The sequence below is a fragment of the Polyodon spathula genome, chromosome 25, assembly GCF_017654505.1.
Source record: "Polyodon spathula isolate WHYD16114869_AA chromosome 25, ASM1765450v1, whole genome shotgun sequence".
NCBI classification, from domain to species: Eukaryota; Metazoa; Chordata; class Actinopteri; order Acipenseriformes; family Polyodontidae; genus Polyodon; species Polyodon spathula.
Window position 1 is genome coordinate 8,809,853 of NC_054558.1, and position 23,675 is coordinate 8,833,527.

At 43.4% G+C, this 23,675-nt stretch overlaps 2 protein-coding genes across 3 annotated transcripts; both read right to left on the minus strand.

Annotated features, from left to right (window-relative positions):
- Positions 1–1,985: 1,985 nt before the first annotated feature.
- LOC121300223 (inositol hexakisphosphate kinase 1-like) lies at positions 1,986–10,655 on the minus strand. 2 transcript variants are annotated; one of them, XM_041228719.1, is made up of 6 exons: positions 10,486–10,655; positions 9,042–9,325; positions 5,305–5,503; positions 4,427–4,608; positions 3,759–3,934; positions 1,986–3,345 (listed from the first exon to the last, which is right to left on the minus strand). In XM_041228719.1, the coding sequence occupies exons 2-6, from the start codon at positions 9,238–9,240 to the stop codon at positions 2,923–2,925; spliced, it is 1,179 nt and encodes a 392-aa protein (XP_041084653.1). In that variant the 5' UTR covers positions 9,241–9,325; positions 10,486–10,655; the 3' UTR covers positions 1,986–2,922. The 2 variants fall into 2 exon arrangements, with proteins under 2 accessions (XP_041084653.1, XP_041084652.1); XM_041228718.1 differs by having other exon boundaries at positions 4,427–4,611.
- Positions 10,656–14,454: 3,799 nt separating this feature from the next.
- Positions 14,455–22,888, minus strand: LOC121299951 (LEM domain-containing protein 2-like). Its single transcript, XM_041228220.1, has 9 exons — positions 22,173–22,888; positions 20,768–20,808; positions 18,771–18,846; positions 18,201–18,277; positions 17,938–18,017; positions 17,458–17,588; positions 16,938–17,039; positions 16,731–16,833; positions 14,455–16,289 (listed from the first exon to the last, which is right to left on the minus strand). The coding sequence occupies exons 1-9, from the start codon at positions 22,708–22,710 to the stop codon at positions 16,142–16,144; spliced, it is 1,296 nt and encodes a 431-aa protein (XP_041084154.1). The 5' UTR covers positions 22,711–22,888; the 3' UTR covers positions 14,455–16,141.
- Between the last annotated feature and the right edge of the window lie 787 nt (positions 22,889–23,675).

Sequence of the window (23,675 nt, forward strand, 5' to 3'; positions counted from 1 at the left end):
CAACTGCGAGGGACTGTACGCCATTTTGACTCCTGGAAGCAGTCCTAGAATTCAGTTCGTTCCGTGTTACTGTTACACACTGTTAAAAATGCAAAATAAATTATAATAAAGTAAAAAATAACTGTACTACTACGGCTGCTAGTACAAATAATAATCATAATAATAACTGACCACCCAGTGAACCGTATTTTATCCCGTATTTCAAATAAAAATATAATTCTGCATTCTGTTATATTATTACCAATCCAGTGATATAAAGTTTGGTTAATTAGACAATGAAGTAATGCAGAATCCGACCCATGATTTACTGAACCAATGTGCTAGCGGAACTATTATTTGGAATTCATATTATTAGGGGCTAACATTAGCTGCAAGTATATACACTCACTGATGGGTTCTTAATTCAAGTAGAAAATTATATCATTTTAAATGAAGCAATTTTATTTTGTTCTATTTCTTCTATTGACTCAAAATGTAATTTTAATAATTTATATCTGAGCAATGATTGTCCAAAATGTTCTTGAGGAGGGGGGGGGGGGGATTACAAAATCTCCCCCAACCTCCAACCCTTGACCCTTGACCCCCGACCCCCATGCAAACTCTTTCGTGTCTGGGCCAGCATTCAAATTAACGAAACTCTGAAGCTATGTAATAATTGACCTAATAGCTGCTTTTGACACCATAGATCATGGCATTCTTCTTGACCGCCTTCAGAAGTATGCTGGGATCTCTGGAACGTGTCTCTCCTGGATGTCCTCTCACCTATCCAGACACATGCAGTCTATTTTTTATGCTGGACGCAGTAGTGTTGAAAAACCCAGTCACTTGTGGTGTCTCTCAAGGATCTGTTCTTGGGCCTCTTCTCTTCAACATCTACATGCTTCCCTTGAGTCACCTCATTGGCCAACACAGCCTTATGACGACACCCAGCTCTACTTAAAACTCGACCTTGTAGCCCCTCTGCCATGGTCCGGCTCTCAGCTTGCATTCAAGACATCGAGGCCTGGATGTCTGCCAGTTTTCTTCAGCTGAACACTAGCAAATCTGAACTCCTTCTAGTAGAATCTAAATATAGCTGCCCTGAACCTCGGAAACTGTCTGCTGCTGCCTTCCCCCACAGTGCAAAGCCTTGGTGTACTTCTGGACAGAAACCTCTTCTTTGATGCCCACATCTCCTCCGTGATCAAACCTTCCTTCTACCATCTTTGAAAGCATCACCAATGTCCATCCCTACCTTTCCCTCCTGGATGCGGAGATACATTGTCATGCATTTGTCTCCTCTCGACTCGACTACTGCAACTCTCTTTATGGTGGTCTCCCGGCACACACCATAAACCAACTGTAGCTAGTTCAGAATGCTGCTGCCAGGATCCTTACCAGTTGTAAAAAACGTGATCAGATCAGCCCCTGTCTTGCCCAGCTGCACTGGCTACCTGTAAAGTTCATGATTACTTTCAAAACTCTCCTGCTCACCTACAATGCCCTTCATCACACAGGTCCTGAGCACCTCCTCAACCTGCTGACCCGCTCTGTCCCTGCCTGCAAGCTGAGGTCCTCCGACTCTGGCCTGCTTGTTATTCCCAAGCAAAAGTGCACCACACTTGGAGAACGCTCGTTTAGCTTCATGGCTCCGATTCTTTGGAACTCTCTCCCAGCTTTGGTGCGTGATGTTTCCACCGTCACTCGCTTTAAATCAACCCTCAAGACCCACCTGTTCTCTCATGCTCCTTAAGACTGATATCTGCTATTAGCTGCTGTGTTGTTGCTACTGTATCATGTATTATGCAGTTTTTTTTTTTAACTGTATATCATGTATTATGCATTTCTCTGTATTTAAAGTATTATGGATTTTCTTGTTGTTACTGCATCTTGTAAAGTGCTTTGTGATGGTGGTCCACTATGAAAGCAGTGTATAAAATAAAAATTGATTGACTGATTGATTGATAATAATAATAAATGACACACTGCCACACACAGACTCTTGGTAAAGAATAATGTTTATTATCCGTTGTAACTGTAGATGCAGCATTGCTACTTTGAACTGTTCTCTTGCAGATATCTCTTGGAGAAATGTTATAAACTTAAGCAACATTCAGGAGCAGGTAGCTTCAGATAATATCCATTCCATGATCAGCAAGCAGATACATATATAACACAAGCAGATGCTTATAGCAATGGATACGATTATACAGAAAAACAAGCCCATCAGCACAAATCTATTAGCACCGTTCCTTTTTAAAACATAGAATATGCAGATTACAAGCTTCCATCTGCAATTCATTTACAAAATACTTAGCTGGAAAAAAATATTGATTGCAGGGTTATTGCAGTAATCTGGGACATTTCAACCTGGAATGTCCTTAGCAGTTTCATTGTGTTCCAACACCAAAATATTCCATGTATTGATAACATCTAAACAGGGCTCTGAGCAGTTCAAGTCAGTCAGTTTTAAACGAGATTTGATTTTTTTTTTTAAAGACTCAGATGTGCCGTCATGCTCTGGCATGGAGTTCCACAGCAGGAGCACACAGGAGTGTTATTGTTCTTCCAGCAATGTTCACAAGCAAGGAGCAACAATGGGGGAACCCTGAATCTTCCGGAGCTTTGCAGGGCATAAGCAGCATTTAAAATATGTTTATGCTAAAATTGGGAGCCGTTTGGCCCTGAAACACCCGGTAGAGTATTTGCTTGTGTCATGCACAAACTGCTTCCATGAACTGGTGGCTACAGCTTTTGAAAATGAGCGCTCAGCACATGAAACAATGCGCTGGGCTGCTGACATCACATCTACTGCTAAGTTGCCTTCTGCTGCTGCAGCCTCAAGTATAAAGTGACAGGGTTGCGAAGGCTGCCTGTAAGCCGCTGGGTCGAGGCGTGGTTTCCAGAGCACATGGCTCGCGAGATGTCCATTGCAAAGCTGCTTCAGTCTCCGTCCTTGATTTCCTGGAGCATATTAATCAGGTTCTCCACCCCGAAAATGTAGCCGCGATCGGGTCCCTCGTACGCGGAGTGGTTGGGTGTGGCACCCCTGCAGGTGGTGTGAGCGAAATCTATCATGCGGACGTCGACTCTGGGCGGGGTGCTGAAGGGGGACCGGCCCGGGCTGTTGTTCTTGCCCTCGTAAATGAGGAGCAAGGAGCTGGAGTAGAAGCGGTAGGAGCCCTGGCGCTCGATGACTGCCCGCAGGGCACTAAGCTTCTGCAGGACCGGCTGGAGGAGCTCCCTCTTCAGCTGGAGCCCGTCGTGCAGGTACTGGTAAAGAGCCTGCCGGAAGCCCTCCGCCGTCAGCGTCCGCCCGTCATACTTGTTCCTGCACAGGAAATGGCCGGTGGTCGCCTGGTAGACCTGAGGAAGACAACTGCTTAAGGTCAGACACAAAGGAGAGAGCACGGGAATCTTAAAGATTGCCACTACTGCTTTAGCATATCACTCCCCCTTATTTCTAATTAGAGATGTGCAAGGAAATCCGAGTTCTGCATTACCTTTGAACCCCTTCAGGTAGACCTACACAAGGAATTTGGCACTTGTGCAGATGATTTCTTCTTAAAATGCATCTCATTGCGAAAAGAAACTTATGGGGGCAAGTTTACCCCCGTTGTCTTCATATAAAAAAATGCACATCCATAAATCTCTATTTTGCCTATAAAAACTGTATTTTTTTTTGTGACTAAAGCTGTGCATCTTTTAGAAAGGAGATGTGTGTCTCTCAAGGGTGCCCCCCCCTTGCTCAGCTCCTCAGAGGGGTGTCTGGACTCTACCTGCATGCCGCCCAGCCTCAGGCCCAGCGAGGAGGAGGTGCTCTGCTCACACTTCTTCATGTGGCGCCTCTTCTTCTCCTCTGAGGCGTCCTCCCCGTGCTGCCGCGTGCCCATCTTCAGGTCCAGGATGCAGGGCAGCTGGAACGCAGATGCCACGTTCTCCAGCAGCAGGAATTCTGAGGCTGTGGTCAAGGAATATGGCAACGCTGCAGTGCCCTCTAGTGGAGCTACACAGAATGGGTCTCACCCGCAAATCAACACCAGGGGCTGGTTTCACAAAGCAGTCTGAGGTAGCAGTCTTCTAAATCCAATTCACTTCCATTAAAATAACAACAATAATAATAATAATAATAATAATAATAATAATAATAATAATAATAATAATAATATCTTTTAATCTTATAGACTTGCTAAGGAGTATACTTTTATGAAATAACAATGCAAGCTATCAGTTCGATAGTGCAGACGGTTCTTTGTGAAACGAAACACTTTGACCAGGGACTGGTCGAATGTTAAAATTTACCCCCCCCCCCCAATTAATGGGGGGTAGATATAAATATTATATATATATATATATATATATATATATATATATATATATATATATATATATATATATATATATATATATTATGGGTAGTGTAAATCGAGCAAAGGGCTCAGGATACTGTAGGGCGTGTTGTCTTTGCTGACTGAGGACATGCGTGTGAGCTGGGCGCGGTGGCAGTGAAGCCCCCAGGGGTTGTGGCTGCTCCTCTCCGGAGTGGCACTCTCATTCCCGTTGGAATCCTTCGTGTGGAAGGAGGTGTCCTGCTTCCCCTTCCCCGTCTCCGTCCCGCACACACTGCTTCTGCTGGGAACAACACGGTAACACCCACAGCTGAATTCATGGCAACACACACTGGCAAGCTTACTGGCAAACAGTGAATTGGGCATCGGTGCAGAAAGACGGGCCTCGCTCTACCTGGTGCAGAAAGACAGGGCCAGTGTACAACTGTACTACATTCTTTTGAACATGTTGTTAATGTACTGTTACAGTGTCATATATAAAGTGATCACTAAATGGTAATAGATATTATTTTGCATTGCCTCTTAATGTGGCTCCACTTAACAGAGTTTCACTAGTGTCCTGCATCTGTACTGCTAATGCTCCAAATGAAAGTTGTTTGTTATCAGAAAGACAAGGCTGGATTACTTGCTCAAGACAGAACTGAACACATGAAACGCTGTCTTGGAGCCATTGTTCTCGAGACCACATTTTTTAACAATTTCCTAAATGCGATTCTTCTATGGTCTGGACCCTAACCCTGATTTAAATCTTAAGCTCAGTATTGAAATTCTCTCAGCTTGCCCGTCACTGGAAAGCCCATCCATGTTTTAAATGGACTCTCACGACAGAAGTACTGTAACAGTGCATGGCTTCCTAATACTGTTCTAACCACGTTATCACTTGTTTATTTGAAGCAATTAAAATTCCATCCAGATTCTAAACTAAGTACTTCATTACGCTTTAAATGCCTTTGCCTCCTGGTCATAAAAAAAGTACCTGTCATTGCAGGTTCTGTCCAGCAGGGGTCCCTCTCGGGCTGGTTTGTGCTCTGCTGCACAGCTGGTCTTGGCTCTCTGTTGTATCCTCCTTGTTGCCACAGGAGATTCTTGGGCTGGGCTCTCATTGTCATTCTGAGGAAAGGCGACCAGGCTGATGTGCCCTCTGCTATCCTTCTCCAAGTAAACAGAGATGAGCCCTGAAGGCAGAACGAAACACCCACTCCCTTAGAGGGTTGCTTTATACTCCAGGACAAAAAAATAGTTTGTGTGTAGATCACCCTCTGCTGGTGAGACTGCTCTGAGAATCACAGGGATCTGGAATGAGCCCAGAGCCATCGCTGTCACATTCTGAAGAGCCTCCTAATAAAAGATATTTATCGCTGAGATGCTATAAGCAGAGAGAGGAAATGTTTACCGGTGTGTTGCTGTCATATAAAGCACATTGCGTGATGCTTTCAGACAGCAATATTGACCATTCGCTTAGCAACAGGTAACTCCAGCCAAGTTCACAATGTATCTTATACTCTAGCCCTCTTTATAATATATATCTGATCTGCTACAATGGGAGGAGGCTGCCAGTGGTAGAACGAGACCGCAGTGGGAACTTTGACAAACCAATGGCATCACAACGGAATGACCAAACCCCAGTGAAGTGAATTGATTACAGTACAATGTTACCACGTCAGCACCAGAAGCACTCCGTGCAGCTGTGCCAGCTCCGGGGTGCGAGAGGTATTCCGGGTATACCTTCTGTAGCCATGGCAATTCTGTGGTCCGCGAAGGACTCTGCCAGGGTTTCTTCTGCTTGGAAACGTGTTGCACTGCACACTTTCTTCAGGTTTGTATGTAAGTTTGGTTGCCTCTGGTCACGCTCCTCCCATTGTATTTGCGTGCACACTGAAGAAACCTTGGTCTGCTCGGTCCATTATCAGCGGAGCATGCAGCTGGTGCTTGGTTTGAGTTTGACCAGGCTCACGTGAGGAGTGGGAGGCCATGGCAGGAAGGAATGTGGATCACATTTTATGATTAAGGGGAAATGAAATCTGAGCCCTGTGGTAAGTATGTAAGTTACACCCTGTTCAACTGTCAGTTCCCAGTTCTGTGCCCCAGTCGGTGACAATATTAGACTTTAACTCGTCAAAAATCAGAATCTACCATGTGCAGAAACACTGCATATTACCTTTATAAATATAGCCATAAAAAAATTGATTAAATGGAGAGTAAAATCCATATTCTAAACCTTAGTACCTCTGCCAATGTTATCACTCTTTTCAGTTGAAGATCTTTTTTTTTTCTTTGCTTTCATACTGTGATTTGGAACATGCAGATTTTTCAAAGAGAATTGCTGCTGCTTCCTGGTGCCCAAGCGCTCCAATTGTCTCGCAGCGATCAGACCATGTGACAGCAGCACCGATTCCAGGATGCAGCAGTTTGTCTAAAGTGCTGAACCGTTAGAAAATGTCCTGGATTTAAGAAGTCACAGTACCAAAGCACTAGGATATAAAGTAGCAGGAGTCTCCTGATCTGTACCGCAGCCTTTTAAGGGGGAGGTGGGGTGTGTGTGTGTGTGTGTGTGTGTGTGTGTTATGCAAGCCACACCATCTCTATCTCTTAGTACATGTGTCACAGTGGCATCACAGTGATAAGGGGCTGTACTGAATCCCAGTTCTGTCCTGGGGTCTAAAGAGGTTTTCTTTTGCTTTGATTACCTAGAAGGTCAAAAAGGATAAAGTTTCCTTATGTTTTCCCTTGACCAGTAATACTGAGAAGGGCGGGGGGGGGGGGGGGGTGGTCCTGTAATTCTGACAGCAACAACAGCTGTGCCCTGTCTCTTTCTCGCCTTACCCTGCGTCTCTCCTGGGACAGTGAACACACAGGGGCTGCACTTAAACAGGGACATGAGTAGAGAAAGATTGGGTTTCCTCTAACTAAACAACGTCATCGATAATCCAGCCTCCGCGCCAGGCCTGCATTCCTGTTAGTATTTCAGGGGAAACTCGATGTGGCCTGTGATGTGTCAGCTGCCCGTCCGCGTGAACGGGAGGCTTTCCTTTGGCCAGGGTAACGCAGGGCTGAGCCACAGGGAACAAGAACTGCACTTTCCCTTCTACCTGTCATTCAGAGGGCAACTCATCTGTAATAAAAACCCATTTCAAGGGTTACTATCAGTTTGGTGCTGGCTTCAGTGTTTTTCACATGTGAAAAATGCTGACTGTGCCTTTAAAACAAACAAACAAATAAATACTTCAATAAAAAAATAGCATGGAAATAAAAGGGGGGCTTATTAAGCCTTTGTTGTCTGTGGTGTGTTCTCTGGTCAGTTTACAAGGTCACTGTGTTAGCGTCCATAAATCCGTTGTGATGTCATTGCTGGGGATTCCCTAGCCTGTAGGGTATCTCTGCCTGTCACAAAAGTAATTTCAAAGCAGCAGCTGACATGTAAGGCAGGGGACGCATTGCAAGTGTGACTAGTATTCTAATGAGTATCTAACAAGGGTCTAATGAGGATCTAATGACAAGGATGGAACGGGACTGTATGTCAGTTTCCAAAGGGCCGGTTTGAAATGCATTTTGACCACTGAAGTATGAAACAGTATTCATCTCCCTGAAACTGGAGATCCCAAAGCAAATAAACATGACGCAAGTATCAGCAAATGGTCTTAGCGTTATTGTGACAGAGAGCGAGTGAATCCAAGTCATAAATCTCCGACCTGTGAGGGCGCTGTATAACAGGAACAGTGCGTCCCGGACTGGATGGGTCGGCCATCCAGAAAGGGGGCGGAGTCACAATACCATTAGTCATCACCGTAATGCGGTAGGCGATGTGGCAATCGCGGATTGGAGGATACGTGATTGCGCTCTCTACCGGAGGGGGTGTGACTGAGGGTACATCAGGGGATGCGGTGAAGCGATCTGTTCCTTTGTTAAGGTTGCGAAAGGACCTGTAAAGGAGTACCAGTGATCCGTGTTGTTTTGTCTGTCTATTAAATTGTCACGTTTGTCATTTAGAGACGGATAATATATCCGGGAGCTGTTGCTAAAAGCCAGCACCAAACCCTGCACTACTGTTGTCACCGTTATTGTGTAAATTTACCACTTGCACTAGGAGCACTCACTATTGGACTTGCGATCGTGTGTGTGTGTTAAGTGTGTGTTATTACTACTATTTCTGACTGGGCATTACACATTGGTGTGCATTGCCAGTCTTATTATTTAAGGCAATAATAAAGCTTATTTTCATCGTGGAACTGTGTTGGGTCATTATTCTACTGCACTGCAAACCACTTTGCCACAGTTACTGATTAGACTCCCCGCTAACAGAAAACAATACAACATTGACAAATACGCCCTATGATCCTGGACTGAACTGAGATCTGTTATTATAATTCATTACTATTATTAGTCATTTTGCAGACACTTTTATCCAAAGCAATTTAGACTGGAGGGGTGAGCTACGCATCTCAACTGCTGCTGCAGAGTCACTTACAGGAGGACTTTGGTTTTACTCTCATCTGAAGTACGGAGCACAAGGAGGTTAAGTGACTTGCTCAGGGACACACACAGCGAGTCAGTGGCTGAGCCAGGATTTGAATGTGGAACCTCCTGGTATCAAGTGCTTTTCTTTAACTGCTGGACCATCAAGATCTAATCAGTGTTATCAAGATTGTTCCAACACTTGGAAAGCCAGAGCTTTGAAAGCAGTGCAGTAGTCCGGCTGGCTGCACCATGCCCTACCTCTGTACTGGGGGGTGAAGGGCTTCATGTCAGCTGGCAGTGATTCATAGAAGACCTGCTCTTGGGAGAAGAGGGGCTTGCATATTGTGGTCTCATCGTAGTGCATCATCGACGTGTGGCCCCCCACCTGGTGAGCGAAGGGCTCCAGTCGAACCCTGGTCCTGGTCTTGTCCAGCTCCGCTCCCTCCAGCAGAACCATGCCTGCTTCGCTCTCCGTGTCTGGTCAGCAGGTCTGTCTGCAGGCCACTGTCCGGGAACTGGGACCAGCAGAGTCACACCACACACTGAAACACACAACACTGGAGTGAGAGCCCTGAACCTAACAGGTGCAGGCCTGTGTTGTTGTACCATCCTTTTCTTTGTATCTTTGCTTCCTGGTTCTTTCAAAATCATACAATACCTTGACCTTTCAACTCTGTTGTCTCCACTTGATTCAAGGTATAGTTTATTTATTTTATGAAGTTTGCGTTGTGTTCATTCAACATGCAGCTGATTCATTTCAACACTATATTATGCTGCAAAACAGGTAGAGCTAACAGAGTCACATGGTGATTTTTATGGAAGGAGGAAATCAAAGCCCATGCCTAAATATAGTGTTGGGCCGGTTCCTGGTACCTGATAGATCTAAAAACTTTGTCAGGTCTTAAAGGACCCCAACAATTCAGCATCAACAGCATGGCTAGGTAACCACTTCTAAAACCCTGGTCTGCAGAAGGATGCTAGGGAATTACCGTGAGCGTGCGATTCAGCAAAATCTCAATTGTTTTAGCATTACCGCCATACGTGAATATTGCCCTTGTATGTTACAAATAGAGTTTTCATCTGACTACAGGTTTGAACTGATTAAACCCCCTTCAAAACAACAAAAAATGACAAAATAGGGCCCTATAATCGTGGAGTGAGCTGAGATCTAATTGCTCCACCCGGAAAGAAGTTTGCTTGCTGAATATATCTCCAAGGATAACTGAACGACGCAAACAGCAGAGTGTTTCCACTCCCGGGTCAGTCAGAGCTCTTACACCATACTTATTTATAGTCCCGGTTTATTCAGGTACGGTTGGCAGGAGTGACTCCCACAGACTCATGGGATTCATCTGATATAAAAAGAGCTGGGATGTTCCTCGAGAATCAACAAGAACAGAATGGCATGTTCTCTTCAGAGCACGGGGCTACCAGTGCCACTGAAATTGTTTTTAGATATTTTATATTTTTATTTTGACAGCGTTTGCAGGTCGTTCGGAATGTGTCCGAGTTCTGTCGCCCTGGCGTCTGCATTTCAAGACGCATGTCTCTCTGTTTCTCAGTCTAACCGGCTGCCACCCTGCTTGCAGCCCTGTTATATTACACCATCTCCTGTTGCAGGTAGAGCCTACAGCATGTTCATTCTATACAAATCTCTTCAGTGTTAGTACAAAAAGGATCATAATAAAAATAAGAGAATTACCTTACTGAGTGTTTCAAGGTTTCCCTTTAGTGTCTCGACGCTTCCTGACGGATCAGAGATGTCCATTGAAGGAACACCTCTGCAGTTCAATGCTCGGATGTTAGCACTCTCAAGAACAGCCTCCTCACTTCAGCTTCCCCACTACAGTCTGTGCTCGCTCTACTAATCCTGGGAGGTAAGGAGGGGCTAATGTGCTGCCCATGACCGTCTTGGTAAAAGACACATGACACCAGGGGGGCGTTCTGGCTGATTCATGCAGTCTGAATTTGTCTTGAGTATCACTGTAGTATCTGAGGGGTTCTGTACCAATTACACGCAGACTGGACATCCCTCCTTGCTGTTCAGTGAGGGACACACAGACTGGATGTCCCTCCTTGCTGTTCAGTGAGGGACAAATAGACTGGACGTCCCTCCTTGCTATTCAGTGAGGGACACACAGACTGGACATCCCTCCTTGCTATTCAGTGAGGGACACACAGACTGGACGTCCCTCCTTGCTGTTCAGTGAGGGACACACAGAACACTACAAGGATCACCTCTATATCCTTTGCTGTGTTCTTTTGGAACACAAAACCCAAACTCCTAAAGTAATGTGTCTTGGCCTGGGTGTCAAAAGTGTGTTGAGACCAGAACATGAAATTCAAGACCCACAGTTAGTGCTCTTCAGAAACCCCAAACCTTTTGCCTCCCTTTAAAGCTAAATGCGTAACACTGACCAGCAGGGGATTATTTATAAAAAGGTCCAAAATTGTTCAACCTTCGTCAGTCAGAAGCACTAACATGGGACCCCCAATACATTAACAGGAGGTGGAAACATATGACATAAACATATATATATATATATATATATATATATATATATATATATATATATATATATATATATATATATATATAAACATGGAGCCATAGAGCCAGCTGCCCTAAAAACTCACTTCATAATACAGAGTTCCCTCTATTCCAGAGATCCCTAGAGTTGACTATCCCAAAGAACGAGACTTCCAGCCCGAAAGAGTGAGATTTCCAGCTGGTGCGCTGTGTCATTGCTCACGGCAGACTCTCTCACCTCTGATCCTTTGGGACACAACAGTCTAGGTTTTTAATCCAACCAGCACTTCACAATTTATTTTAAAATATACACTGCTTAATATTGCATATGAAACACTTAAATGTCCTAATTCATACTAAACTCTAGGGCATGTGAGAGATCTATATGCAATGCAAACCAGTGTAAAACACCTGTCTCTCAGCAGCACACTTTCTAATTACAGTCCCAAGTATTAAAATGGTCAGTTTGAGAAATAAACAGCTGACCCTGCTTTAGTACATATCTCAGCTACATTACTGCTTTTCATTATGATAACATCTTAAATTACGGGGCCTGTTTCTTTGGCTGAAGAGATATTATCAGCTCATCATCACATAACTAGGGAATCTGCTGTGCAGTTAAATACAGTAGCCTGTCCCTATCTGGCTGCGCTGGGACAGATATATAAAAGGGCAGATATATAAAAAGTCGGACAAATGAATCCTGTTTTAAATACCATTATACACAGCTGTAACAATTACTAAATTCACACACTTGTTTTCAGATTCAGCTTTTATTAGGGTGCTCCCCTAAATCCCTGGTCTAAAAGATACAGGGTATTAATGCCTGTGACAGAGCATCCATCTGCCGTGTGGGTGCATGCATTCGCTGCTGAGTGACAGGCAGGAGATCGAGATGGAGGGTGAAGTTGATACGCCCCCTGCTGGCGAACTGAACAACGCACGGAGCACAAACAACACAGTGTACGAAAACTTTAATAGGGTCTACAACTCTGAACTAAATTTCTCTGTTCAGTAATAATGAACTGCAGCAACTCGTCCGGCTGTCGGCGGTTTCGACTTGCTTACTCACTCTTCGATATCCAACCTTCGTTCTCGCTCTCTCCTCAGGAGCGCCAGGCACTTCATTAATTAATTGATCTAAATATATCAATAATATACATTTACACAAAACCCCGTCTTCATGCGCAGGGCTTCTGTCCTGCCACACCGCTGTACACACTTCCATTAGTGTCAGGTAATTTACAAAGTAGCAAAATGCGTAGGGTTACAAATTTAAACAAAACCTTCAATTGTAAGCAATTTTGCATTAGCGCTGCACACGTAGGTGTCGTTGGTCCTGGCAGATGAACGGTTATTGTTGATATGTGACGGGCGGACACACGCCGGTTTGATTGTCAGGCTTAAACACCTGACGGTAAACAATGTAACCGAATCGGTTATATCGGGATAGGCGCGGCTGCTAAAGAAGATACAACAGACGAAAAAAAATCTGTTGGTATGAACTCAAAACTTTATTCATCCACCCTGCGGTTTGACTGGCGATAAACAATGTCGGTTTATTGGAAAACCTTTTTTCAGTGCAATACGGTAACGTTTTCACTGCCCTACAGCCCAACAGTATAATAATTATCTTTATTTTAAGTTTTCGGGGCATTTTGTTAATGGCACGTGTGCCACACACAAACCTTAAGTGTATTTTAGTTTTTCTCTGTTCTTGTTCCAAATTACATGAATGCAACTGTTCATTTTTTTTTTTTTACAAAAATGACTCACACGTTTGGTCACAACTGTTGCATAAAACTGGAGTTCCCGTATTCTGCTGGTGTTAATGATGCCCCCTTATCATCATCAAAAAAAAAAAAAAAAAAAAAAAAAAAAAAGCGGCATTTGCAACCATTATAGTCACAGTGTAAAGCCCCGAAGACCCAGATGTGAATAAAACAGCTGAGTGGAATGTCAAATTGTGATATACTGATGAATCGCTGTATGCGAGAGATCTGTACAATGCACTAGTAAGACCTCATCTTGAATAACTGTACAATGCACTAGTAAGACCTCATCTTGAATATTGTGTGCAGTTCTGGTCACCTCGCTATAAAAAAGATATTGCTGCTCTAGAAAGAGTGCAAAGAATAGCGACCAGAATTATTCCGGGCTTAAAAGGCATGTCATATGCAGACAGGCTAAAAGAATTGAATCTGTTCAGTCTTGAACACAGAAGACTACGTGGCAACCTAATTCAAGCATTCAAAATTCTAAAAGGTATTGACAGTGTCGACCCAAGGGACTTTTTCAGCCTGAAAAAAGAAACAAGAACCAGGGGTCACAAATGGAGATTAGACAAAGGGGCATTCAGAACAGAAAATAGGAGGCACTTTTTTACACAGAGAATTGTGAGGGTCTGGAATCAACTCCCCAGTAATGTTGTTGAAGCTGACACCCTGGGATCCTTCAAGAAGCTGCTTGATGAGATTCTGGGATCAATAAGCTACTAACAACCAAACGAGCAAGATGGGCCGAATGGCCTCCTCTCAGTTGTAAACTTTCTTATGTTCTTTACATGTCTATATCGTCTTTCAGCCTAGATCCTCATTCACTAGGAGGAGGAGAGAAAAGGACTATGAAGAAAATGTCAATAGGAGGTTACAGTGGGGGCTGAGAATTTGTTTACAAAGCTTCGGATTACAAAAGGGTCCGGTCGGAGTACACAGCCCGTTACCGGCAGAAATAGAGATAGAGGCGGTGTACCATACTGATGCGTACCAGCAGCCCGAACACATGAGATGAACCTTCAAAGAGCAGGGTTCAAGTGAGCTGTTTCAACACCACGCTGAAATCATTCAATACTGAGGCAACAGCGACCCCGAGTGTCTCCTTTGCATGGCCAGCTGCTCGCTAGTATTCTGCCAGACAGAGTGGGGACAGGGTGAATAAACTCAGTTTAAAGGATTGATAGAGACCCCAATACCTGATGTGCCAGAATGCAGCCGCGTCTCCATAGCACTGTGTTAAATATGAGCAAATCCTAAAACACCTGGAACACGTGACATCACAATGCTATACTGGAGCCTGCAATGCAAGACTGTGCAGCAGTCCTTATTCACAGCGAAGGACAACGAGACACGTGGAACGTTTTGATTTTCAAATCTCTCTTTATTTAGCTGCATTTCACAATGTCGTCAAGTCTCAGAGACCTATTTGCACTCCATGCAGATGCTTTTTAAAAATGTATATACATTTTTTTTTTTAAAGGGAATATTGTTAAAAGCTGTTTGATCATAACACTACAAATAACATTGACATTAACAAATAAAACATTTGCATTTATTGAATATTTATTTTCCCTGCTTCCCCCTCATTTAGCAGTGGAACCTCCCAAATATATGTTATTCTCTCTGAAGAGTCTCTGTGTGTGACGCTACCAAGCCTTCTCCCTGTGCTGTTTACAGTGCATGGGTACAGGGTTGGAAGCAACACTTCTATTGCATAGCGGTCTCATCCATTCCAGGTCTTACTACAAGCTTGATTAGCCACAGTGTATAGGTAACACACACAGGTGCGTCTTATTAAGCTCATATTAAAACCAGGATTGGATCAAACTGCTATGCAACAGAAGTCGTATTTCCATTCCTGGAGTAGATGCTCTACTTGTCATAACAAAATATGTCTGTATTTGGCTGACATGAATTGCGTACACACACAAATATATATATAAGCAGAATGCATGTACAGCACACACTGTGTTAGTACAGTGTAGCTTTTGTTCTGTTTGCAGTCATTTTTTGAACAAGTAGAACACGTTGTAGCATTGTCTTGATGCTCAAGAAACAACCAGCCTTTAGGTTGAAACAGTTACATTAGTGTTCCAGCTTATTTCTTACTAGAGTGTTTACAAAAGAAAAACAGAGGCAACTTTGCAGTGCTGCAAACAGAATGAAAATGACACCCACGGTGCAATTACTGTGGATTAACCCCCACCCTCTAACAAGCCATCAACCCCAAAACTTGAGTCATGCAAAAGGGAACTATTTGGAAATTGGGAATAACAAATGTTAAAATCACAGGCACAGCATCGCAACATTAAAATGAGGATGTGAAACAATGTAATAATTAAGGTTTAAATCATTCTAACAGAACACACAGACTAAAGTAAACATTTGATCCAACTTGCAAACTTTTAACTGTCTAATCTAAAGAAAACCACAGATAAAAAACTTTTAAAAGTGGTGCACATGTGCACTGGAGTAAAAGGGTAGCACAGCCCCCTGCTAAATGTGCTCTGACCTGATCACACTCCCCGTCAGTCTCACCTGAGTCTGCAGTTGTTCACGCACCTACAGGGGGAGGGACAGTCTACTGAAGAGGGGCACGACTACTCAGACTTCTGGCTGTGGATCATTTCAACAATACAATCAACTGAGGGAAGTGCTGAAACCCAGGACTGGGTGCAGGGCTGCTGGAGTTTCTAACCCTGGAATGAACTGCACATTTAGGATCTTGTTAGAAAGGAGAACATGGTCCAGCCTTGTCTCTGAACCAGTACTGCACAGATGACTAGTCTTAGAGAGACTCTGACCAGGTCACTCTCTACAGACCCACGAAAGCACAGAGGCCTCTGACAGAGCTCATGGTGCAATAACGATCCTCAACTCTGCTCAATTGCAAGACTCAATTACAACAACAAAAATAATAATAACAACAACAATTATAATTACAAATTGTACTCAGACTCTTCTTGCACTGTACTGCAGAAAGCAATGTATTTTGGAAGAATACACTGTGTAAAAGTCCTGTGTCCAGGTGGGGTCAGGTGTGTCCAGGCCCCCTAGCTGGAGTCGGACAACTCCACGGGCTGGGTCCAGCGCCACACCAGGAAATCCTCCCCGGCGATGCGGTGTGTCTCTGTGCGGATACGAGACTCGTTTGAGGACAGGAACTCCACAGCCCTGTCCCAAATCCGCCTCATGCGCCTCCTGGGACACAGAACAAGAGAGCTGTAATGGAAACACGCCTTTCTGTGGAAGTGTGTGTCTACAGCCCTGGATCCCAATCCTGTCCCTCAAAATCCACTCCACATATTTATTCCAGCCAGGTACTGAATTAGTTAACAGACTCTTAACTGGCTCAAGTACCTAGTTGGAATAATACAGTTATTTCCTAATGTAGCTTTAAAACCAAGACTGCAATTATCTTAATTGTGATGCACTAATTTTGCAATAGAAATTACGCTTTGATCCATTTATCAAAGGACACCTGACCTTCATGCAGCAGTAGAGTTTTGAAAGGAGCGAGCTGATGCACTTGGCGTGCAATTAGCCTCCACACGACACTCCTGCAGTTGTAAATGACACAGCAGGTCCAGCGTGCACTGTGATTCTCCGACCGAGCGTTTGGGTTGTATAGGAGTTACTTGCCTGTTCTGTGGTGGGATGAGGGAGTCCCGCACGTGAGGGATGGGTACATAGGGAATGGGCTCCAGACCCTGATCCCAGTCTTTATAGTGATCCCGGACCTCGCCTGCAGACAGACAGAGACGCAGAGGCATTCAAGGAACACACGAATACACAGCGTGCCTCGTGTGCCCTTGAAGACCGTTCCCACCCCCGAGCGCGCCCCCCTACCTATGATCCTCTTCACCAGCTCGTACATGGCCTGCTCCTCCTCCTGCAGCCTCCTCCAGCGGTAGCGCAGCAGGATCAGGACTCCCCACAACACCCCTAGAGCTGCCGGACACAAGGGCACAGCAGTTTACTGGACTGCATTACAGTGCACTGGAAAGCAGCGCAGGGTTGCAGTTTAAGACTGTATGCATTTCCACATGCATTTCAGATTCCTTTCACACGTTTTGCAGATATCGCTCTCGTCACAGGACCGCTGTACATTCCACATGCACGGTAAAAAAGTCTATTGCTAAAGTTTTTTTTTTGTTTTTTTTTTTACAATCTGACAATTTGGTCAATTTATTATATAAATACATTGTTTGCTCAATAAAGCCTACATCGTAATTGGAACTGATGAAAAAGGAATGGGAATTGATTTTAAAAAGGAATTGGTAAAACAGGAATTTACCCCAGCCCCACAGCAGAGGTACATCTCGGACCATGTTCAGTTCTTTATTAAACACTGAAGCGTGATGCTCACCAAGGACGAATATGAACATCCTGCTCATGACGCTGAAGACGGCCCTGCTGAAGCGGCACATGAATCCCATCTGGGGCTGACTGGACTCCAGGCACCGCACTGCCCCGGGGGCACTGCCCGGCTCCACCACCCTGCACACAGAGGCACAGTTGACCACCACTCCTTTACTGCAGCACTGCCCTCCCAATCTCTGCTACGTGTTGTTATACTGAAGACAGAGGCTAAAGTAATTAAATATTTAATAATAAAAATAAAAAATAGAATGGACTTTCTCTGTTCTTTTGTATCTCATGTGTGCTGTTTTGTTTGGTCATGTACACAGCCCTGAAGCAAAGGGAGCAGTGAGAAATGCTTTTATTTACAGTGTTGTTAAAAGGTCCACGCTGGCAGTCTGCCACCGGTGGAATCGAAAGGTAGGCTCTGGGAATAGCACCAGCCTTGCACTGCTGAACGCTACCTTAGGGAAGGTGCAGAACTCACCTGATGCCCAGGTCTCGCTTGCTCTGAACGATCATCTGAAGAGCCGCTTCAAACCGGTCTGTGTAGCCCCCGTTTAAAATCTAACAAAGTCAAGAGCACAGATTTAATTCAGGCTCATGTCTGCACAAGCAACGAAACACAGCAAAAACACCACAGTGCTCTTATCAAAAATGAACTCAAAACCAGAACAAACAATGGTTGCTATCAGAAGTCATATCCCACCTAAGATTAAACAAACAGATAATAGGAAAAAAATGACTCACGGCTAAATAACTTTTGGCATCATCAACAGAAATACATTTACTCTTGAGGTCTGATGGATTTCCACACTCAAAGTCACCTGGAAAAATATATATAATATATATTATTATATATACTACCATCAATAACAACAACAATGTTAACAATATAGCTTTCAATAACAATAATATAATCATAACTAACTGACACGCCCCTCATGGGGAGAACTCTAAAAACATCACATTTTACCAGAAGAATGTATTTGTTTGCATTCTGGCTCTGGGGTCCAGTATATACACATTGCGCTCTGCTGTAGATTACAACGTTCACAGACTCTGCAGTATACAGCACATGACCATGGCACTGCACTGTCGCTCTTCCAGTCCATTCCAAACCAGGGCTATGTTTCCAGCTGGGTCTAATAACTGGAAACACGTTGTTTCAATGAAACAATTAAAGAGCTGTTTGCCACAAGGCTGGGGACCCCTTAATGCAATAGAGGACAAGGGTCCTGGACTGAAGAGAAGTGGAGGAGCCCCGAGTGGGTACCACGACAGCGGTAGGGTCCCCGGGGTAGACAGCCCTGTACCCACCTGCCACTTTGGCGAGGAAGCTGTACAGCTCAGACAGCAGCTGCATGTGCACCTTATGCTCCTCTGCTCTGCAGTACTGCAGGGAGAGAAAACAGAGGGGGGGGGGGGGTTTACAAAACAAGACAGGCAGGACTAAAGAGTGCATTGCCCAGTCACCTGTGCTCCAGTTTTACCAATGAAAAAACAAAGCCATAGGATCATTAGAATCATAGTAAGAACTCTCTGCAGGTCCGCATGAGCAGGGACTGTTCTGAGTTGCTTCTTTTAACTTTCATTTTATTTCCTCTCAACACTGCAGAGCGCTCTAGCAGTATAGGAAAGAGAACTCCACTCTCAACACTGCAAAGCGCTCTAGCAGTATAGGAAAGAGAACTCCACTCTCAACACTGCAGAGCGCTCTAGTAGTATAGGAAAGAGAACTCCACTCTCAACACTGCAGAGCGCTCTAGCAGTATAGGATTAAATCTCTGCATTTTTGGTATTATTATCAGAGTTGTATCGACTCGACTCGGAATCAAGTCGCAAAGACAGATTTCTGATCAATGAGAATAGTGATTTTTGAGTTTTGTCAGACACAAAAAAAACTAAACAACCACAACATGGCGAGTGCACTAAAAGTACCTGCGGTGTGGAGTTCACTTTTAGTAATGACATAGTGGACCGGGAGAGAAACAGGCAGGCTGCATCCTGCCAGCACTGCAAAGCGACAACATGAATAAACTGCATTCACAACACAGCACCGGTAACTGCCACAAACTCATACCGGTAGCTTTTTAGCTTTTCAACGGCTAAAATGAAAATCTGAAGTCACTAAAAACTCAATGCAACAGCGGTAGTTTTCCAAAATGAGGTAGTCGATATTCGATATTAATAAAAAAAATAATGCCAGGGCAAATTAAACAACATGGCAGAAAAAGCACTGATTAGAAGTTATTTTTCAGGTTTTGTTAGCACACAAAGATAATGAATGCATGGAAAATGTTTCTAATAAAAGTACAATTTTGCCTAGTGAAAGCCTGAAATGTCAATAATTTGGTTAGTATCTGGTGCTCACTAGTCTCTTTATTTAATGTATGTGTGGTTGTGTGTATTTTATCTATATTTATGTACACATCATCTACAATGTGGGTGCTTTGTAGCTATTTCAAAATTCCCCTTTAAATCCAATTCTGAATAAAACATTGTTTACAGCACACATTTGTTAAGCTAAAGCAAACTACTAAAAAACTACAAACGTTTGGAAGTTTACCTAAACTAATATTAGGAGTCCAAAGTCAGTGCTAATCAGGGTCTGTGAAACTAGAGGGTTATGTTTAAATTCTTAGTTAAAGACTTTAACGTTTAAAACATTTTGGTTTTTGTTCTTTCCAGTTGTGTCTTATACCTTAACAACCATACACATTAAACCTGAACTGAAAGTTTGATGTACACGTATATTAAAGGTGACCGGAGAAAAAGTAAATTTAATGGAAAAAGACACTCCACAGCTCAGCTTACATTAAGAGGAGAGCTATGCAGTACAGATTCTGTTACCTGTGAATTATTCTTTGTTTTGTGGTATCATTCATTACTAAACACCCAACTGAGCACAGAGAAAGGGATCTTTATACAGTGGAAACATGTTCTTAGGAATAGATCAACGAATCAAACTCACAGAAATGGAAAGACGAAAACAAAGCAGAAACTGCGGACTTGTCATCAGTAGGGCAAGCATGACCACATTATCGTGCCTAACTTTGTATTTTTAACAGATTTGTTTGCTTACGTATAGATGGCTAACCTCTGGTAAAATAATCTGATTAAATCAAGACATCTTAAACTGTGAGAACTAATGACTCGACTCGAGCTTGGCATGTCAAAGACTTAAGTCTAGTCCCAATTTTGGTGACTCGTTACAACTCTATATATATATATAATATATATTATATATATATTTAATTTTTTTAAGCCACTGAAACTGTTTCATTAACTATCCCACGATAGTCTCGAACACTTACTGTGTCGGTTTTCCCCTTGCAATCCACAGGAAGCATTTTAACTGAGAAGAAGAAGAAGAAGAAGAAAATAACCCTCATCAAAAAATGAATTTAAAGGCACACTGTAACGTACAAATCTACTCACCTGCTGTGTGGCTGAGTATGCTTAAAGTGACCAGTCCCACTTTTGGAACACTTGTCCCAGTAAGGGACTTTTCTTGGGCCGCTCATTCTGTCCCATTCCCTCCTCCCCAAGCATCGTTGTACCAGTAACACAATATTGCATTTCAATGCAGGCTGGTGTTACTACCATATCTAACTTATTACAGTAAAATGACACTTGATGTGACCAAAGGGAAGGTTGAATGAGTGGCAGCATTAAAAAGCGACTGGACAGCGGCGTGCAAATCTTCTGGTGCTTTCTGTTCTAAGCGATACCGTCAGCATGTTAAAAGGGGGATTTGGAAATACTATTTGGAGAAACTTAAATGGTTTCCCTACCTGGATTACTGTTTTCCATGCTTAACTAGTACTTCAGATGGAAATCTCATCAGTGGAAAAGTGGGGAAGCTTATGGGTGATTCAGTGGGCTGCACTTACTGCACAGAATCACAAGACAGGATATTTAACACGTCACCACCTTTAACAGTAATAGTTTAATAGTAGAAAGTGGCTGAAAACAAATGTCCTTGTATCTGTTAATCACAGCACAATCCAAGCAGAAAACGCAATAGGAAAAAATATACAGAACAAATACCATGGCATATTAAACTGGCAAGAAATTAAATGCTGTATTTTGAAAAAATGGATTCTCTTAAATAACCATTTAATAAGTATAAGTATTGAGATGTGTAATGTTTTCATACAGGAAGGGCCTGGTGTACAGATTGGACACTGGAGGACAGCAGAGAGAGAGAGAGAGAGAGAGAGAGAGAGAGAGAGATAGAGGAGAAACGGAAAGTGAAAATCGTAGAGAAGGGTCAGTTTCTTTGGCAGAAAACGGTCTAGATTTACAGCAGTATCAGCAATAATGCAGATTGTGAATGGAGAATCTTGGAATTTTATATTTTGAACTGGTACCGTATAATATAATAACTACAGTTGCTGTGTGAAAATGAAATTACAAAAGACAACAGGCCAAGTTAGTCCACTGTGAATATCACTAGGAGCGTTTGCCTTCACTTTCAATATGACATTAGATAAAACAATCCCGAAGTGAAAATAAAAACACCAGAGCTTCCCCATGGCTTGGAAAGTATTCACAGTCTTTCCATACTGTCCCAGACTTACAAATCTTCTCACTAAGTATGCTACTATTTTAAATGGTACTGAACACAAGCACTGTACACTTGCATTGCACGACCGCATACTGACACTTAAATTAACGTTTAAATTACCGCAGAGCGTTATTTTAAACTGCACTTACGATTATTTTCCACATCTTTGTTTTGCCCCAGACCCACGGTTTTCACATAGACCAGCCAAATTATAACGGCGGACAGGACCAGGGTGCATGTAAGCAGAGCCAGAGAGAGCTGGCGGTCTAGAAACACGTTCTGCTTCACTGTGCTGTCGCATCGCTTCTGCAAATCCTCCTTTGTGTACGAGGTGAAGTTGACGTTGTCCGCCGGACGAGCGCAGTGCAAATAAGCTTCATAATCGTCGGATTCGTCGCTGTCCTGCTGGTTGAAGCTTGAAGTCCGGTATCGGTGGCTGGGGCTGGCGCTGTTCTCTCGCAGTCTCAGGCTGTCGTGCCTGTGTTGGGTTTGATGCTGCTGGCTGCTCAGTACATGCTTGTGAGGTCTCTGGGTTCTGGCAAACCTCGATTTACTGTAGTTTTCGGACGCCAGCTTCTTGAGTTTGTTGAGGTAAAGCTTCCTGGTGCTGTCTGAGATTGGACCCGGGCAGAACCCGAAAGATTTCAGCTCCCTTCGAAGTTCATCATCGGGTAAAGCAGAAGCCATGATTGGAAATCTCGGGCGGACGTTTCGAGGGATTAATGTGGGCGCGCATTGACGCCATGTTGGGAAGGGCAAATTAAAACGCGGACCTAGTCGATAGAAATGTTTTCCAGTGTAACACAACACCCGAGGCGAGACACGTTAATGGACACATCATGCACCGCCTGCTGTGTATTAAAACCACTATGATCTTAATGTAATTCAAATGTTTACCTAAAAATCAAACACATTTTACAAGAGGAAAACCAAGGAATGACAAGGCGAAACGGGTTACTGTTAAATTCATGTTTATTGTTTTCAAGACACAGAAAAGTATACTGAAAGTATACGGAATATATATATATATATATATATATATATATATATATATATATATATATATATATATATATATATATATATATATATGCTTTTCTTAAAATCATTTCTTTTAATTTTTTAGATTCTTCTTGCTGCTGATGTGCAGACGACAGACGATGTCACAGGAACCCATCTGCAGTGATGATAAAGCTTATTGAGCTAGCAGAAGGAAAGGTGCACATGTTAGCTCTGGCTGTGGCAAGCAGGTGAAGTGCCTCAGGGTGTCGCTGGCACTTACATATGCAAAGCATGCATTAACAACACAAGCATGCACAGCTGGGTACTGGTTTGATTTCTGCTTTCAGCTACCTGAAGGAAGCAACTCGTTTGTCATTTCCTTAAATCAGCATAGCTAGCCAGTTCCTAAAACCAGTATAACCTCCTTCAGACCGATGCTAGCCGTTTCTGACAGAAGCCCTCTCTCTCTACACTCTAGACCAGTATTCCTAGTAAGCCTCACCTTTCCCACCTTCCTCCAGCATCTTGTTCAGTATCTCCCCCCCCAGTGCCGCCCCGTACTTGTGAAACTGCCGCGGGCTCAGTAGAACAGTAGAAACAGTTGTTTGAGCACTCCCAGGTTGTTCGTTTCTCATTCTGCAACTCTGACA

Coding starts and splice junctions, on each gene's coding strand:
- LOC121300223 (XM_041228718.1), bottom strand. CDS start 9,240: ATGGTTCTGCTGGAGGGAGCGGAGCTGGACAAGACCAGGACCAGGGTT. Junction 3,935..4,426: donor CAAAGACAACACGCCCTACA/GTATCCTGAGCC, acceptor CCACAGCCTCAG/AATTCCTGCTGCTGGAGAAC. Junction 3,346..3,758: donor TGAGGCTGGGCGGCATGCAG/GTAGAGTCCAGA, acceptor TGTCTTCCTCAG/GTCTACCAGGCGACCACCGG.
- LOC121299951 (XM_041228220.1), bottom strand. CDS start 22,710: ATGGCTTCTGCTTTACCCGATGATGAACTTCGAAGGGAGCTGAAATCT. Junction 20,809..22,172: donor CAAAGATGTGGAAAATAATC/GTAAGTGCAGTT, acceptor TCTTCTTCTCAG/TTAAAATGCTTCCTGTGGAT. Junction 18,847..20,767: donor GCAAGGGGAAAACCGACACA/GTAAGTGTTCGA, acceptor CTCTCCCTGCAG/TACTGCAGAGCAGAGGAGCA.